The 14660-nt window shown below is 35.9% G+C and overlaps 4 protein-coding genes and 1 non-coding gene across 5 annotated transcripts; 2 read left to right on the top strand and 3 right to left on the bottom strand.

The window, feature by feature from the left end:
- The first annotated feature begins 1 nt into the window (after position 1).
- Positions 2-1868, top strand: LOC113676996 (U6 snRNA-associated Sm-like protein LSm2). The gene is made up of 5 exons (XM_027193746.2): positions 2-50; positions 121-188; positions 602-632; positions 776-835; positions 1139-1868. The coding sequence occupies exons 1-5, from the start codon at positions 48-50 to the stop codon at positions 1262-1264; spliced, it is 288 nt and encodes a 95-aa protein (XP_027049547.1). The 5' UTR covers positions 2-47; the 3' UTR covers positions 1265-1868.
- A 796-nt stretch (positions 1869-2664) lies between these two features.
- LOC113676995 (casein kinase II subunit beta) lies at positions 2665-7350 on the bottom strand. The gene is made up of 7 exons (XM_027193745.2): positions 7200-7350; positions 6959-7084; positions 5703-5805; positions 5181-5296; positions 4204-4279; positions 3894-4083; positions 2665-3657 (listed from the first exon to the last, which is right to left on the bottom strand). The coding sequence occupies exons 2-7, from the start codon at positions 7028-7030 to the stop codon at positions 3543-3545; spliced, it is 672 nt and encodes a 223-aa protein (XP_027049546.1). The 5' UTR covers positions 7031-7084; positions 7200-7350; the 3' UTR covers positions 2665-3542.
- A 127-nt stretch (positions 7351-7477) lies between these two features.
- On the top strand, positions 7478-11191 carry LOC113676992 (DNA polymerase epsilon subunit 3). Its single transcript, XM_027193742.2, has 5 exons — positions 7478-7572; positions 7780-7856; positions 7999-8084; positions 8418-8536; positions 9098-11191. Exons 2-5 carry the CDS (start codon positions 7791-7793, stop codon positions 9280-9282), a joined length of 456 nt encoding a protein of 151 aa, XP_027049543.2. The 5' UTR covers positions 7478-7572; positions 7780-7790; the 3' UTR covers positions 9283-11191.
- Positions 9940-10011, bottom strand: Trnac-aca (transfer RNA cysteine (anticodon ACA)). The gene has a single exon. It is a non-coding gene; the product is annotated as a tRNA-Cys (tRNA).
- Positions 10979-14649, bottom strand: LOC113676991 (peptidyl-prolyl cis-trans isomerase NIMA-interacting 1). Its single transcript, XM_027193741.2, has 4 exons — positions 14323-14649; positions 13315-13437; positions 12577-12595; positions 10979-11991 (listed from the first exon to the last, which is right to left on the bottom strand). Exons 1-4 carry the CDS (start codon positions 14552-14554, stop codon positions 11913-11915), a joined length of 453 nt encoding a protein of 150 aa, XP_027049542.2. The 5' UTR covers positions 14555-14649; the 3' UTR covers positions 10979-11912.
- Between the last annotated feature and the right edge of the window lie 11 nt (positions 14650-14660).

The raw sequence follows: 14660 nt of genomic DNA, 5'->3' as shown, positions 1-14660 counted from the left end.
ATGATACCGTACATAACGTAGTCATCACTTCCATAGTAATTTCCAAAATGGTGAGCAATAGTGTCGTTTCGAGGACGTTTTTTGAGAACAAATGCTCACATTTTTTATCTTCTCTTTCAGCTTTTTTACTCATTTTTCAAGTCTTTGGTTGGGAAAGAAGTCATTGTGGAACTGAAGAATGACCTCAGGTATAGGAAGGTGTTGCTAATAATGTACAAGTTTAACTGACAGTCTTTCGCACGTGAGTGCTTTAGGTTTGTTTCAAACAAATTTAGGTCAGTGTACGATTTAGAAGTCGTGAGGCATTTTTATGAGGAATTTTCGGGTGTTTCAGGACCTTAATCTATATAATGAATGGCACAAGACTTCTGATCTGTCTTATTGGTAAAAAAAATAGCCCTTATTAGATCTATAGCGGCCGGATTGCGGTACAATGCAGCTGCAAATGTGTTCGAGAATCTTTCAGTTGCCGTGCTGCAATACAATTATTGAGATATTTTCAATTTCTATCATATTCTGTAGGTGGGCAATTATAACTAAAGTAATCAATTTGCAGAACGCGAGATTCGAAAATGAACATTACACTTCTTTTTTTTGACAGTGTACATGGAACGTTAGACTCGGTCGATCAGGTAACCTTATGATTTTATTGTCTTGAGCATGATAAGGTGCAGTTGTACAGAGAATGTTTAGCTCTACCACTGAAATCAATTCGCATATCTTGTAGTGCCTAATTTGAAATAATTTTTATAATTTAATCCTCTTTTTACTGCAGTTTCTAAACATCAAATTAACAGATATAAGCCTGACAGATCCGGATAAGTATCCTCATATGGTATGTATATATAGTTTCTATCAGTTGTTTTAGTCTTAGATCAAAGACTTGGTTTTTCTTTGGGTAGTTCTGCTAAACAATAATAGAGGGAGTCATCAATTATGATTAAAATATACACAGTACTGAACAAAGAGCAATTCCATGAAATATTATAACATGTCTATAATTTGAATTTCAGCACGTCACCAAGTATCTCAACAATGAGAGTTTTTCATGCTTTTCAGTTTATTTATCAATAAATTAATTAATAACTATCTGGTGATGGTATGACAGTTTTAGCTTAAATTTGTTTTCCCCTTTTAGTTGTCAGTTAAAAACTGCTTCATTAGAGGATCTGTAGTCAGATATGTTCAACTGCCGGCAGAAGAAGTTGATACATCACTGTTACAAGATGCCACGAGAAAGGAAGCAGCCCAAAACAAAGCTTGAAAACAAGCTGAACTAACAAAAAGTCCACACAGGAAACTCTTGAAATGAAAAAACTGTAAAATTATTTATAGGCTTTGTAAGCAGAGACATTTTTCATTCCCATGAATTTGACAATAGGCTATTTTACATTTGTGTACTTAGTTGCCAAGCCTTTGATTTGGAGTGAGGCTGAAGCTGACCTTGTTATGATAGAGACTAGTATCTAGTTAGCATGATAACGAAGTAATTTGCATTTGAAAAGCAGCAAGGTTTGTATCATAACAAGGTCACCCTTAGCCTCATTCATGTTCAAAGGCTTGGCAACCAAGCACACAACTGTAAAATGGTCTGTTTTGAGACATTTTAGTTCACTACAACTCATAAAAGTGCTTTTTACATGGATTTGAATGGCAAACTAATTCTCAGTTCAAAGAACTCACACAGCATAATGTTACTGTAATGGATTAAGCGACATTGCCTATATTTTGTTAAAGCAAAATTCTATTAGGATGTCACTTTCTTCAGTCAGCAACTACAAATATGACAACCAGGGAACAGTATGTTAGTAGGTGTCTCAGAAATGACAGAAGACCAGACAAGAAAACAATAAACATTTTTTCTAGTACTTAATGAGTCTGTTGACTGCCTGTTTTGTAAATGACTCAGATATGACTCAGATGTATCTGCAGTTCAGTTTGTTCAAACTTTAAACTTTTAATCCATTTACTAGATGGCAATTAGCATGTTTGATTTTTCAGTTTGCTTGATCATTAATTTAGATACGTTCCCCCTTTCCCCATAACTTCAGGGACTATGAGTGTGAAGGAATTGAGTGTAAGAAGAGATAAGAGGCCATGTGTATCCCTGTTTATGCTATCCACTTCAGATCTTCAAAAATCCCTTCCCACAGACTAAAGATAAAATTTTGTTTTTAGACACAAACTAAACTAGGGAACCAAGGAGCCTTAATATGACTCCCTAAAGTAATAACTCCTTGGTATGCTCTGCCATTCAAGGTATCACTTAGCCAATCACTAAGATGTCAAAATTTTTATTAGCTGAACTAAATTCAGGTTTGGGCCCACCCAAATTCAAAGCGGTACTCTTGTTGATTCAGACATCAAACTTCATTAGCCCTTCCCAGTTCCAAGAAAACCAATCAATATTGAAAAATACATCATGATAATTCATGAAATTGGTTCAGCTTATTTCATCCAATTCAAAGTCATTCCAGGGCCAAAGTTGTTCCCAGGCAATCCAAATTTAAGAAGCTGTTCTTTGTTGATTCCCAGTCTTTCCACATTTTTAATAAAAGCTATTAAGTTTGGCTCAAGCAAAGTTCATCCTTCTAATCAGGCCTACATTTTTGGATGTGTTTTACAATTGAAACTATATCAACTCCAAGTATTTCACACAAATCATCAGCCCAACAGGAACTTTAATTTTTGTTTATGGTACATTACATTCACAGAAGACATAAAAACACAAAGCTGTAAGTTGAAATAACAGACTGAGACAGCCTGTTTTATCACTTTTCTTTAGAGCTGTACACACATGCATGGAAACTAAATTGTTAATGAGGAGCCAAAACACTACAACATAATTTTAAAAAATGTACTCTGAACACTAAACAGAAAGAACTGTTTGTGAGGGTTATGCTAAACCAGAAACTGATGGGAACAATCTAATACAACACAAACCCCAAGTTTTATAGCAGAGATACAATCTCCATATATGATTTACAAAAATCACAGAGCAGGACATATATCCAATAGATGGGGCTTTTTTGTTGGGCAAGAACTGCATGAATGAAGTGTCTCACTTTATCTGGGGAAGAATCTACAGTATTAATTGCAGAATTAAACACCAGCAATTATTTTCAGCAAGGTAAAAATTGAGCTTAAGTTTACCCTCTTAACTGTACCACACCTATTTATAAAGTACACAAAAGGGGAAAGAGACCAAATAAAAATTTCAAGCATCTGTATATAAATTGTTCTCCTTTTCAGGTAGTAACCAGTGAAATTTACTGCCTGCAGTACCTCTTATTACAGCCTAAAATCACTTGGAATTCTTGAAATGTATCTGGTAAAAGGACTACTCTACTGGTCTGAAAATTTGTTTTACCTGTCATGCTTAAAAAAAGGGAGAACACTATATATACTGTTAGTTACAAGAAGATTGAGCACTTTAACAAATTAACCATTTTTAAAACATTTATCCTCAAATCTGAGAACTTGAAATGGCATTAAACTAGGAAATATTAAAACAAAAGAGTAGGATAGAAAATAACTTGTTCTTATTTGTAATGAGGTTTTGTGGATCTTGGACGTGCTGATGCAGACCGTCCTCTCTGAGCTGCTGCTCTCTCCTGGATCTGGTAAGCCATGGGTGAAATTTTAAATCCAAACAACCTAACAAAAAAAACAAAGAAAAAAAAAAGGTAAGAAGTACAGACTTGAACAAAACCAAAATAAACTGACAAAGCCAACCCTTCTCCTTGAGAAAATATTTTTTAAATTTTACGTGATTGGTTTATTAGTTTTTTCAAAGTGAAACAGTTTAATTTGTAGTTACTGCTTTTTTCCCTCAAGGTTCTGAATATTGTTACTCATCTAAACAGTCTTGCACACTCATTACAACACTTTACCTTGGAACAAACTGGTTGTTTGGTCTTTTTGGTCTGTACTCAGGATGTACCATAAACAGCATGTGAGGGAAACCTGTCCCAAAGTATGCTCCATCTGTGTGATGATGTCGAGATGATTTTGGTGTGTAAACATCCATGCATTTTGGACAGTAAAGTTTGACCATTGCCTCCCCAGGAACATCAGACAAACCTATGGATGACAAAAGAAAGTGAGCTTTGCAAAGAATGCTCTGACAACATGATAACATACTGAAGCAAATGAGAAAAATAACATACTACACATACCCAAGCCTCAACTTTGCGAACTTACCAATGGGTAAGACTGCCTGATTTTCACAGTACACTCGACAGCAGTGTCCAAAATCACCATTCTGGTATTTTTCAAGCTGTGTTTAAGAACATGCAAAGTTAAATTGGCATTCAGTATGTTCACAGCAATTTGCAGAGTGTTCAGAAGGAGAATTGTGATGATAATCCTACAAGGCACCCAAAATACATTAAACATATGGTTTATTAAGATCTAGTAGAATAGCACAAGTTATGAAAGAGTTAAGGTTGGTCACAGATTACAGGGCTGTACATAAGTCAGATATTATTCATTCCAAAGCATTCTGCCAAGCTTGCATGAACCTTTCTGCAAATTCTGATTGATTGTTTTTCAATAATGGCATGATTCATCCATGGCACTTTTAGTAAAATGAGGTGAAAGGCAGACTGGCCAGCAGGTTTGGTCAGGTGGTACATGTACAAGGTTTTGTTGACAACTCTTGGCTTACCTCATTTCTTACATAACTTAATAATACTCACTCCGCACACAGTTTATCAATATACAGAGACAAAATTTATACAAAAATTACTCGTGCATTTTTTTCTAATACTTCTGCCTGTAAAATAACCTTGGAACTTGCACAAATTATCCTCCTGAGGTTCAGAAAATATTTTTGTATACATGTAATCCCTTGACTTCTCGAATGAGATTATTTGACCATATTCACTTTGCCTTTGGTGGAAATTCATTAGATGATGCAAGGAGCCTTATCTACTTGTTTTCAATCTCCCTGCATTCAGATGATGACATGTTTTAAAAAACACATATTATATCTCAAGTACTAACAAGTCATAGAAACACTTTTATGTAAAAACAATTGATATATGAGAAGCACCCACCCTTTGAAATATTCTTGAAATTGTAATCATACTGGAAAAACTAAACCAAGCACTTAGCACAATCTTTTTATTTAAAATAATATGTAAGACTAGATGGCCAGCACAACTTACAATACTTACCATTTGCGCAAGCCCCCTGTTGGTTAATATATAACGAGCATGAATGAGACCATATAACATCTCTGCTGCCTGTTCAATCAGATCACTTTGATTCGGATTATCTTCTAATTCATCATCTGTTGACAAAACAATAAAAAATTTAAAACACATCATGATTAGTTTATATTCTCTCTTAATATGTGCCCTGACTCTACAGGTGGATCTTTTGGCAGTACAATTTTGTTTTGTTCATATACACATAGAAAATTTCACACAAGTTGTAGTGGTGGAGAAGGTAAGACTTTCCAAGATTCATTTTGGTCATTGGGATGCAGTGTTCACCAGGAAAATTTGATGATTTGCTTTTAGTTATAAAAATCATCCTTTCCAAGAATGAGTTAGCTGACCTTATAATATACATTTATATTAATAATTTTAAGACTGTTTACAACAGAAATTTTGGTAAACTCTATTGACTGATCAAATTTCACCATCAGGGTAAAGCTGAAGTGTACATGTTGGTGATAAAATAATTTCACCAACCTGGCTCCATGTCCAGTATCATGTCCAAGGCCTGCCTGTAATGTGGCACTTGTTCATTTAATCCAGTTAAATTAAACTTGTCCTGGATGTAATCTTCGTCAACCTTGCATAAAAAAGAGTCGTCACAGTACTAAGCAAGACAGTAAATAGTTTCAAAAATCAATGACATAGGAGCAGTGCAATAAACAATCAGAAAATCACTTTGACAACCATAGTGGAGGTCATTATCAGGGAAGAGGAGTTGTTAGTAGTTACAAAAATTTTTACTGAGAATGCCAACTTAACTGAAAACCAGAATTTACACAGTTCCTCAAGCTGCTACTGTTTTAGATTGGTACAGCAAGTATATACCAAAATTTGGCAACAAAATTTGAAGCAAAAGTCCTTAATTTGATGACCTGAGTGTGGCAGTGATAAAATGACTTGTGCTACAACAGAGATAAGGGATACACCCAGACTATATATGGTACAGGGTGCAAAATTGCAATCATAAGTGTATATTTAGATGCCAAAATGACGGTAACTTGGGGCACTGTGGATGGATCATTGGTTATGTTTGTAAAGTAAAGGATGTTATACACATTTTCCTTAAATTATATCAAGAATTTTCTAAAATGAGGTTTCAGTTGTGTAAGACATGACTCTTCTTTGTTAATATCAATATCCCTTCCTCTAATTTTAGAAACTTATAGTGTCACTAATATCTAGTTTAGTAACTGCCTTGGGAAAACCTGTTAAATACAACCAACTTTTTAAGAAGACAGCAGTATTTTCCTATTTTATGAAATCGCTGATCCCACCACCTCATATTTTGCTCACCACATTCTGATGGCCTGATGGGGCAAGATTTCTGTATAAAACTTTTCCTTCATAGAGGTTAACAGTTGTTGGATAATAGAAAACAATAGATTGCCTTTGGGACTACCAGTTTGTTTAAGAACAATTTGGGGTCTGCACATGATGGTAGTCAAGGTAAAGTAGTTTCATTACAAAAAAACTGCAGATTATAAATGACAGATTTACAGACAAAGGTTACAAGAAATAACTCACAATGGCTTAAATTTCTTATTGCTGTTCACAAATTAGTACTGAGGCTTCAAATCAAATGATGTGACAAAATCAAACAAGTAAGCACAATAAGCACAATATATGCTGTAGAGTATGTCCTATTCCGGACGAATTACATCGGATTCAAGTCTCCCTGTGGTGTAATTATAAAAAAGCTTATTAAATGTGACACTACTTGAGGCTAGTACCTCGCAGAAAAACTCGTTACCACGAAGACCACAAAACCAAGAAATCCACGACACCTCTTCTGAGCTACTCATATTATTTCCTCTGTTGTTCAAGTTCGAGGAGAATGCTTGAGTTAATTCCAGATACTGAAAGATGAAAATGTTAGAGATGATCTATTAAAACAAGTTTGGGACGCTATTTTTATAGAAATGAAATAATAAATAGTAGTTTTTGGCATAGCTAATTTAAGAGGTTGCCTACCTAGAGGAGATTTAAATTATCACCGGTCTCAAAAATACCAGCCGTCACCGATTATCATCAAGAAAAGACAGATTCTAAAGTGAATATTGACACAAATACTGTATGGAGATGGAGCTTGGAAGGGAAGGAAGAGAACGGATTGGACACGCTCAATTGGCGCAGACTCCACGCATGTTTTAATACCCGCTGGATGACAAAATTACGATGCCACGGGCTCTCTTATATATATATAAGAAGAATTTTCATTGGGCAGATCTGTTCGAGTTAAGCCAATGGGATCAAGTATTAATTTGTGGCTGCAGTCTCGAGGTTTAAGATTCGCGGGAAAAGCGAAGAAGAGAGAGAGAAGGATTTGCAAGTAGGATTCTGATCTGTAAGGAAACTCAAGGCTCGTGACCCTTTTTGAGCCGAACTAATGATACCTGAATTTATCAGTTTTTTTCGGAATTACCAAGTTTCTGTCGAGTTACTTGTTAAAATATACATACGATTCTGACGGTGTCAAAGGGATGAGATTTGTTGATCCAAGTAGCTGTAAATTTTAGACTAGCCCTTTATTAGCGATTGTGTTCTTTTTCAGAACTTTGAACAATGGCAGAAAAACCAGAAGATTTGAATCTTCCTAACGCAGTTATTTCACGCCTGGCAAAAGATGCTGTAAGATTATTAACCTTAAACATTATAATGTGGGACATTTCCAGTCGCAACTACTTTGCTAAAATCTGAAAATAGCTGAAAGTGATGCGAAAGTGATCGTACTGTCCTAGATTGCAAACTAATGAACTTCTCTCTGTTCCAGCTCCCTGAAAATGTTAACATATCCAAAGAAGCCAGAACTGCCATAGGAAAAGCTGCCAGCGTCTTTGTTCTTTATGCTACATCATGGTGTGTAATAAGTCTAAGTTATTCTAATTTTTTTTTTGAGGGCATAGAAAAGAAAGTGGGAGGGTTGAGAGCTTTGCAGAATTCATCATGCGGTTAACTTCCAGAAAACTGGTATAGAACTAACACCGATCAAATCTGATTAGTTTGGTGCATTTAATATTACTTGTATCAGCCTGTGATTAGTTTCACTCCTGTATAAATACTTTTGCCATATGTTTCTTTATGGAGAATATCTGCGAGGTGTATGTACCAATAATACAAAGAGTTAAAAAGTCTAAGCTTGGTTAAAAACTACCATTTTTTTTAATGTTAATTTTTTCTGTTTCATCTTAGTGCAAATAACTTTGCACAAAAACAGAAGAGGAAGACATTAACTGCACCTGATGTATTTGAAGCTTTAGAGGAAATGGAATTTGAGCAGTTCATTAAACCTCTTAAAGAAAGTTTAGCTTGTGAGTGCTTCTTTAATTTTTATTTTAAACACCTGAGAATTGGGAGATTTCTGCCATGGATGTTTCTTTGTTGCTTCTTTGTTTAAGTGAAGAGAGAAAAATTATCACAAATAAAGAAAAAAAGCAATGCTATTAACATTAAATGTCATTGGTTTAAACATCACATTGACATAAAAAGGAAAATCTAAACTAGATTTGGAATACCATATTACTAAGGAATTCTTTAAACAGTGGGGGTAATCTATAGTGGACCAGCACTTCATCCAGAGGAGGATATTGTCTCAAAGCCATTTATTGCACAGGAACAGAGATTAACTCTGGTGGACAAACTGCTTGAGCTGTATAAAAAGTTTACTTATCTTTTTTATGAATAAATTTTCTTCAGTCTGTGTGAACCATGAAAATCTAGGATTTAAGAATTTGTGTATTACTCTTGGATGACAGTCATGATAATGTCTTCCATTAATTCCCTGCTCTTGTTATCAACTCGTGTTGTAGTTGTTTGAAATATGTAAATTTTTACCTGTGATGTTTTCTGAGTTTGTGTTTTTTGCCTTATAGTGTTCAGAAAGGAACAAAAAGGTAAAAAGGAAGCAGCAGCTGAATCAAAACGAAAGAAGAGTGATACTGCATCTGAACCAGAACCAGAATCCAAACGTCAAAAAACAGAATCTGATGACAAGGAGAAATTGAAAGAAACTAAAACAGGAGCAGATAAAGATACAGAAAATGAAGAAGATCCTTAGGCAGTAATGATCATTTAGAGAGTAAAAAATAACCAAGGATTGTTCTAGGTACACAGCCATTCTGAATTGTGCAGCTACATTTAGATGGCTTGCATCACTTTTCATTCAGATGGGTAGTATATTGTTCTGATCTTTTACGTTATTCTCCTGCCATGACATTTCCCAATGAAAACCCTGTAACAATGACAAAGGAGGTATACAACCACACTGCTATTTAATGATAATGTTTGCAATATTCTGAAACAGTCTTCTTGACTGTAGCCATGACTGAAAGTTGTCTAAAAAGTCATGGAAACAGTGAAGGAATTTTGCAATATCTTCAGAGAATGAAATTGTGGCTAGTGCAAGTGAGACCACTTCAGGTGAAAATACATTTTTTAAGTTAGCCAAGAATAAGTCTTAGTTCTCTTTTCTCTCTTTCCTCCTTCCCTAGACACAAATTTCACTTATATTAGCAGTGAATACTTGAAAGAACCACCCTGCCCATGGCCTACCAGCTATCCCAAGATGTTTGTCGGGTCAAGTTGGGTGGATTGTGTTTTTAAGGAGAAAGATAAGAGTCCAATCAAGTTATATAATAAGTTTGGTCCGCAAGAATTATTTAAAGAAAGATGTTTCTTCGTCTTGTCACAAGCATGGGACAAAGAAAAAATTCCGAGTCCCTATGAGGAATCGAACCTCAGACCTTCGGATTTGTGCTCTGATGCTCTACCACTGAGCCACAAAGACTCTTCGGTGAGCAGGGTCTCCTACGAAGTTCTAATGACATGCATCCTGCATACTGCTAGGATCAGCAATGTCAATAGCATAATGTTTTTTGACAGAAAAGTAGAGATGGTAAGTTTTGAGCTTGGTGAAGAATTAAGAAAGATGTTTTTTCATCTTGTCACGAGCGTGGGACAAAGAAAAAATTCTGAGTCCCCATGAGGAATCTAACCTCAGACCTTCGGATTTGCACTCTGATGCTCTACCTTTATCAGTGGCAGAGCAACGGAGCACAAATCCAAAGGTCTGAGGTTCGATTCCTCATGGGGACTTAGGATTTTTTCTTTGTCCCATGCTCGTGACAAGACGAAAAAACATCTTTCTTAATTCTTCACCGAGCTCAAAACTTACCATCTCTACTTTTCTGTCAAGAATTATTTTGTGGTAAAAATCCAGCATCAAGAAATTTTCTTGTGTATTGTTTCTATCAGGGGAGGGGGGCAAGGCATAGTAGGATATTTTAAGGTAGGAATCTTACCCCTCGGGTAGAATCTCCCCCCTTGCATGGAATTTGCACCAACTTGGCCAGAAACTAATGGCAAGGCTTTTTTTTTTATAGTTTTTTGCATGGCTTGAATCTCTTCTGTGTTAGTTGGCTCAGTTTTACTTGTATCCAATAGAATCCCACTTTTTTGAACATGCAAAGGAAAAAAAACTAGAACAGAACATCTGAGTTACTCTAGAATATGAATTCTTAAGGCTACACTTATTGAACTAGTTCTAGTATTCTACTAACAATTACAGACCATCACATCTCTGCTTTGTTAAGCTGGTAATAAAAGGTAATAAAAAGGTGTTAAAGGTAATAAAAAATATCTGCCACAAACTGAATTCATGGTGTCACTCAATCACCATAAAGTGACGTAATCAATATCTGTTTCCATATTGGTCAAGAGGTGGATCGTTTCCATGCACCTTACAGTTCATGTACTTTGATGTAAATAACTGTAGTTTTTATTTTAAACTTCATTGACACCTAGAAGTAATTTTAAGCTCATTTAATTCTTCCTCCTAATAATAAAGATTCTACACTTCTGCCTCTCGTTTACTTTATCAGCTTAATATCAATTAGTTACTGGTAGTCACAGTGTTAGTTAGTCACAACAAGGAGATCTATAAAAAAAATACCCATTGGATGTCAAAAGTTATGTAGGATCATCATGCCTTTGGTTTATGTTGCTCCATAATTTGTGAAGAAAACTTAGATAATACACATGACTAATCCATTACAAAACTAAAACCAATCACCACTAGACACAGTTTGCCTGGTTTTACCATCAGTTTCAACTGGCTTGGCATGATATCTACCCAAGTGCTGATTAGCTGTTATTATTAGGTTGAATTTGGTGACAAAACTTGTTTGAAAAGCCCACTGTCAGAAATTACACACTACTGTGGGAACTGGTAAGCATAAAACCTCAATATATCTGATGGACTGGTATAAAGTAACCTAGAATTTAATGGAAGTTTACTTATTATATTTTTGCCTTGTGAAAAGGAAAATTATAGGATGACCACTTCTGGAACATAATAATGAAAGCTAGAAATACTTTGAAGAAGTGATCATTTTGACATGTTAAGTTCAACCATCAAATTGTGTTTTAGAAAAGAGAACTATCCTTAAACATGATGTACAAAATATTTTCATCCCTGTGGATGTTATGGTTACCTTTTTTATTCATCTAGACTGCAGATTTCCAAACTGGTTGTTTGTGTTTTAGTTCATACACAACTTCAACCAATACTTATGATGTAAGGTAAAAGTAGCCAAATGAAAGCTTCAAAGTTAAGGCCTTTTCTTGTAATATTAGCAAGTCTACATGATTATTTAAATATGAACTTTGTTCTTAGACTTGGTGATTGCTTTATCCCGTCCTGAGAATCAAGTGAATACCTGAGTCAGTGAAAACTGGTTCACTCAGTTCATTGATTTCTAAGGCAAACCTGCAAAAAAGAAAAAAGATTGAGTAATATTGAAAGATTTAATTAAAATATACAGATTACTTTCTGAGAGAGCCATTTACTGAAACTGACCAGTGTAGATGAGGTGCCATTCAAAGGGAGAAGTTATTTGAAAACTAGAGTTTTATATATTTGAAACTATACCAGTTTAGAACAAACCAGATTCAAATGACTTAGGAGGCTAAAATCTTCCATCTGGGATCTTGAGACAGACTTCACATCAGCCTTCTAAAATACTGGAGATGATGAGCAACTCTCTCTCACCAGTCAGTAGTTGTGTTCAGATGAGCAATAGAGCAATAAAGCAACAGAAAAACATTTTTGAGAGAAATCTATGTGCATACCAGGTTTGCATGACTTTCCAGAATTCTCTCAACACCTTAGATAGAGGTATGTAAACTAGGAGAAAGTCTGACAATATCGCTTTCAACCTGAACACAAAGAAATACCACCTACTGGTGAGAAGAGAAGAGAATTATTGAAAGATTTCATTCCTCATCAGCCATTCTTATATCTCTCAGAAATGTGAAAATAATCTGTGTTTATTAAGGGAGTGAGAATACTCACGTTGCTTCCTCAAATGGTTCTGAAAGGAAAGAAACAGACCCACTTCTCAGTAATAAACAAAATAAACAAATCAACAAATTCATATATGCTTTTAATCACCTGCATGCTAGCTTCTCATTGGTTAGAGTGTCACCCTGCAGGTTTCATGGGACAATTATGAAATCAAATCCTATTCTCACCAATACATGTAAACCATATTTCCTTGAATAGGTGCCAATGCACTAACAAGTGCCCTCCCCCAAATAAGCACCCCTTCCTAAGCCATGAGCCAAGTGCCCCTCTCAAATAAGTGCTGCCCTCCCCCCCCCATCCTCCCTCATTTCCTAAATAGTTGAGATATGAGAAAAACCTGTTTCTATTGCCACTCTACATATGACCCTTAAAGCTTGAACTACAATGGCATCATTTCAGGAGTATAATGAGCACCCCCCCACAATTAAGCACCCTCCTTTAGATAGGTGCCCTCCTTTAGCAGAAATTTTAAATAAGCACCTGGGCACTTATTCCAGGAAATATAGTATCTAGGGATGCTTTATTTCAATCACTACTGCAGATGTGCTTCAAACTATAGTATCTTTTTTTTTCTATCCAAGTCATCATTGCAGACCTCAAATACATGATAATAACATCAAATTCTCTCTGGTGAAGTGTTTATGTCCAACCATGTGAAGTCTCAGTAATTTCATCAAGGGAGAGAACACATTAAAGTTATAGGAGAGAAAAATAGTATGGTCTTACTTTGCATTTGTCCTGGTCCAAAAAATCCCAAATCTCCTTCCTTTCTGGCACTGCTACAATCACTCTCTGTGCTTGCTAGCTCCTTAAGAGTGGTTTCTCCTGATGTAATCCGTTTACGATAATCTGTAAGACATAACAAGGAGTAGTTGCCACATAAAAGTGACCTCACACAAGAGAGAACTAGCAACTTAGTCAGACTACAAAACCATATTGATGCAGCCAATAATAACAGTCATCCATAGCTTGCTTGAGATGGAGGGGGGGGGGGAGGGAAAGGGTTACTAAAAGTTCTGATTAAACAATGTTGATCTTAGCCTTTGATGAACTTCATTGGGCTGATTGGCACAAAGCTGATTCTTGTCAATTATTGTTGTTGAAGTGAAGTGTTATCCCCTGTTTTGCCTACTCAGGAATCACAAAATTTTGCTAAGTTCAGTGCACTAGTACAAAATCTATGAGAGGGACAAAATTAAGGATGTAAAGGGTTCATTACAATGAGGTTGTCAAAACTACAAAATTTTGCAAAAAGAAAAAGTAGATACATAGCCATTGTTTTCCAAAGATGTTTGTTTATGCAATGACAGAAAATTTGATTCTAGGATCACAAATTTGATGGACTATACAAGCATTTCAAAGGAGAGCAGGGGCACAGAAAAAAGGAATTTACTCCTTTTTGTTCCGGGGATCTTGTCCGTTGCTTTGCTCTTAAATGCAACTCCACTTGGCCCTAGTACTGTATATGCTAAAACATTCAGATAATCTCACTCTAAAATGAGAGTTCTTGAAAGCAGCTTGATTGAAATGTACTTCTCCAGTTTTAATTGTTTAACACAACCATATTTTTTCGTGAAGTTGCTCATCATTTGCCCACGGGGCAGAGTGGGGTGGGGAATGGGCGCTGCCATCTCCAAAAATCGAGGCCATCGAGATTGTGAATTCTTTGCTAGAAGCGTGCAATGACAGAGTCACGACCATTTTAAGAGGGGACCGAGTTTTATTTTATGATACCTTTAATTATTTCTAAAGCTTCGTCTTTAGAGCGCGTTATCCTTTCTTGCTTCCAAGAAGACGGCCTTCTAGACTCCGTGTGTTTAACAAGAAGGTGCGAAGCGCGAACTTGATTACTCGCTCTTTCAGCTGGCTTCTCCCATTGACTTTCGTTTGTTCCTCTGTTGAAGTAGTAGGTCTTTCCAGTAGACTTAGATTTTTTCTCCTCCCATCCAGGTGGTAAATCACTCATTCTAAACGCTAATTTAGAGCCCTCTCGTTCTATCCACAATATTCGTTTTAGGATCTGAACCGAACCTGAACCTTTCGCTTGGTAACCGAGTGATTTCACTGAGCTG

Source organism: Pocillopora damicornis, chromosome 4 (assembly GCF_964200805.1).
Source record: "Pocillopora damicornis chromosome 4, jaPocDami1.2, whole genome shotgun sequence".
NCBI lineage: Eukaryota > Metazoa > Cnidaria > Anthozoa > Scleractinia > Pocilloporidae > Pocillopora > Pocillopora damicornis.
Note: the sequence above shows the minus strand (reverse complement) of the source record. Positions and strands in the feature narration are given on the sequence as shown.

Bases quoted from the DNA above. Each gene is read 5' to 3' on its own strand.
- LOC113676995 (XM_027193745.2), bottom strand. From the start codon at position 7,030: ATGAGTAGCTCAGAAGAGGTGTCGTGGATTTCTTGGTTTTGTGGTCTT. The intron at 5,806-6,958 runs GTACTAGCCTCA...TTTTTATGCAAG, and splicing joins GTAACGAGTTTTTCTGCGAG to GTTGACGAAGATTACATCCA. The intron at 5,297-5,702 runs GTTGGTGAAATT...TTTTGTCAACAG, and splicing joins GATACTGGACATGGAGCCAG to ATGATGAATTAGAAGATAAT.
- LOC113676996 (XM_027193746.2), top strand. The intron at 633-775 runs GTAACCTTATGA...TTTTTACTGCAG, and splicing joins CGTTAGACTCGGTCGATCAG to TTTCTAAACATCAAATTAAC. The intron at 836-1,138 runs GTATGTATATAT...TTCCCCTTTTAG, and splicing joins CGGATAAGTATCCTCATATG to TTGTCAGTTAAAAACTGCTT.
- LOC113676991 (XM_027193741.2), bottom strand. From the start codon at position 14,554: ATGAGTGATTTACCACCTGGATGGGAGGAGAAAAAATCTAAGTCTACT. The intron at 13,438-14,322 runs GTATCATAAAAT...TATGTCTTACAG, and splicing joins AGCTTTAGAAATAATTAAAG to ATTATCGTAAACGGATTACA.
- LOC113676992 (XM_027193742.2), top strand. From the start codon at position 7,791: ATGGCAGAAAAACCAGAAGATTTGAATCTTCCTAACGCAGTTATTTCA. The intron at 8,085-8,417 runs GTGTGTAATAAG...GTTTCATCTTAG, and splicing joins GTTCTTTATGCTACATCATG to TGCAAATAACTTTGCACAAA. The intron at 8,537-9,097 runs GTGAGTGCTTCT...TTTGCCTTATAG, and splicing joins TCTTAAAGAAAGTTTAGCTT to TGTTCAGAAAGGAACAAAAA.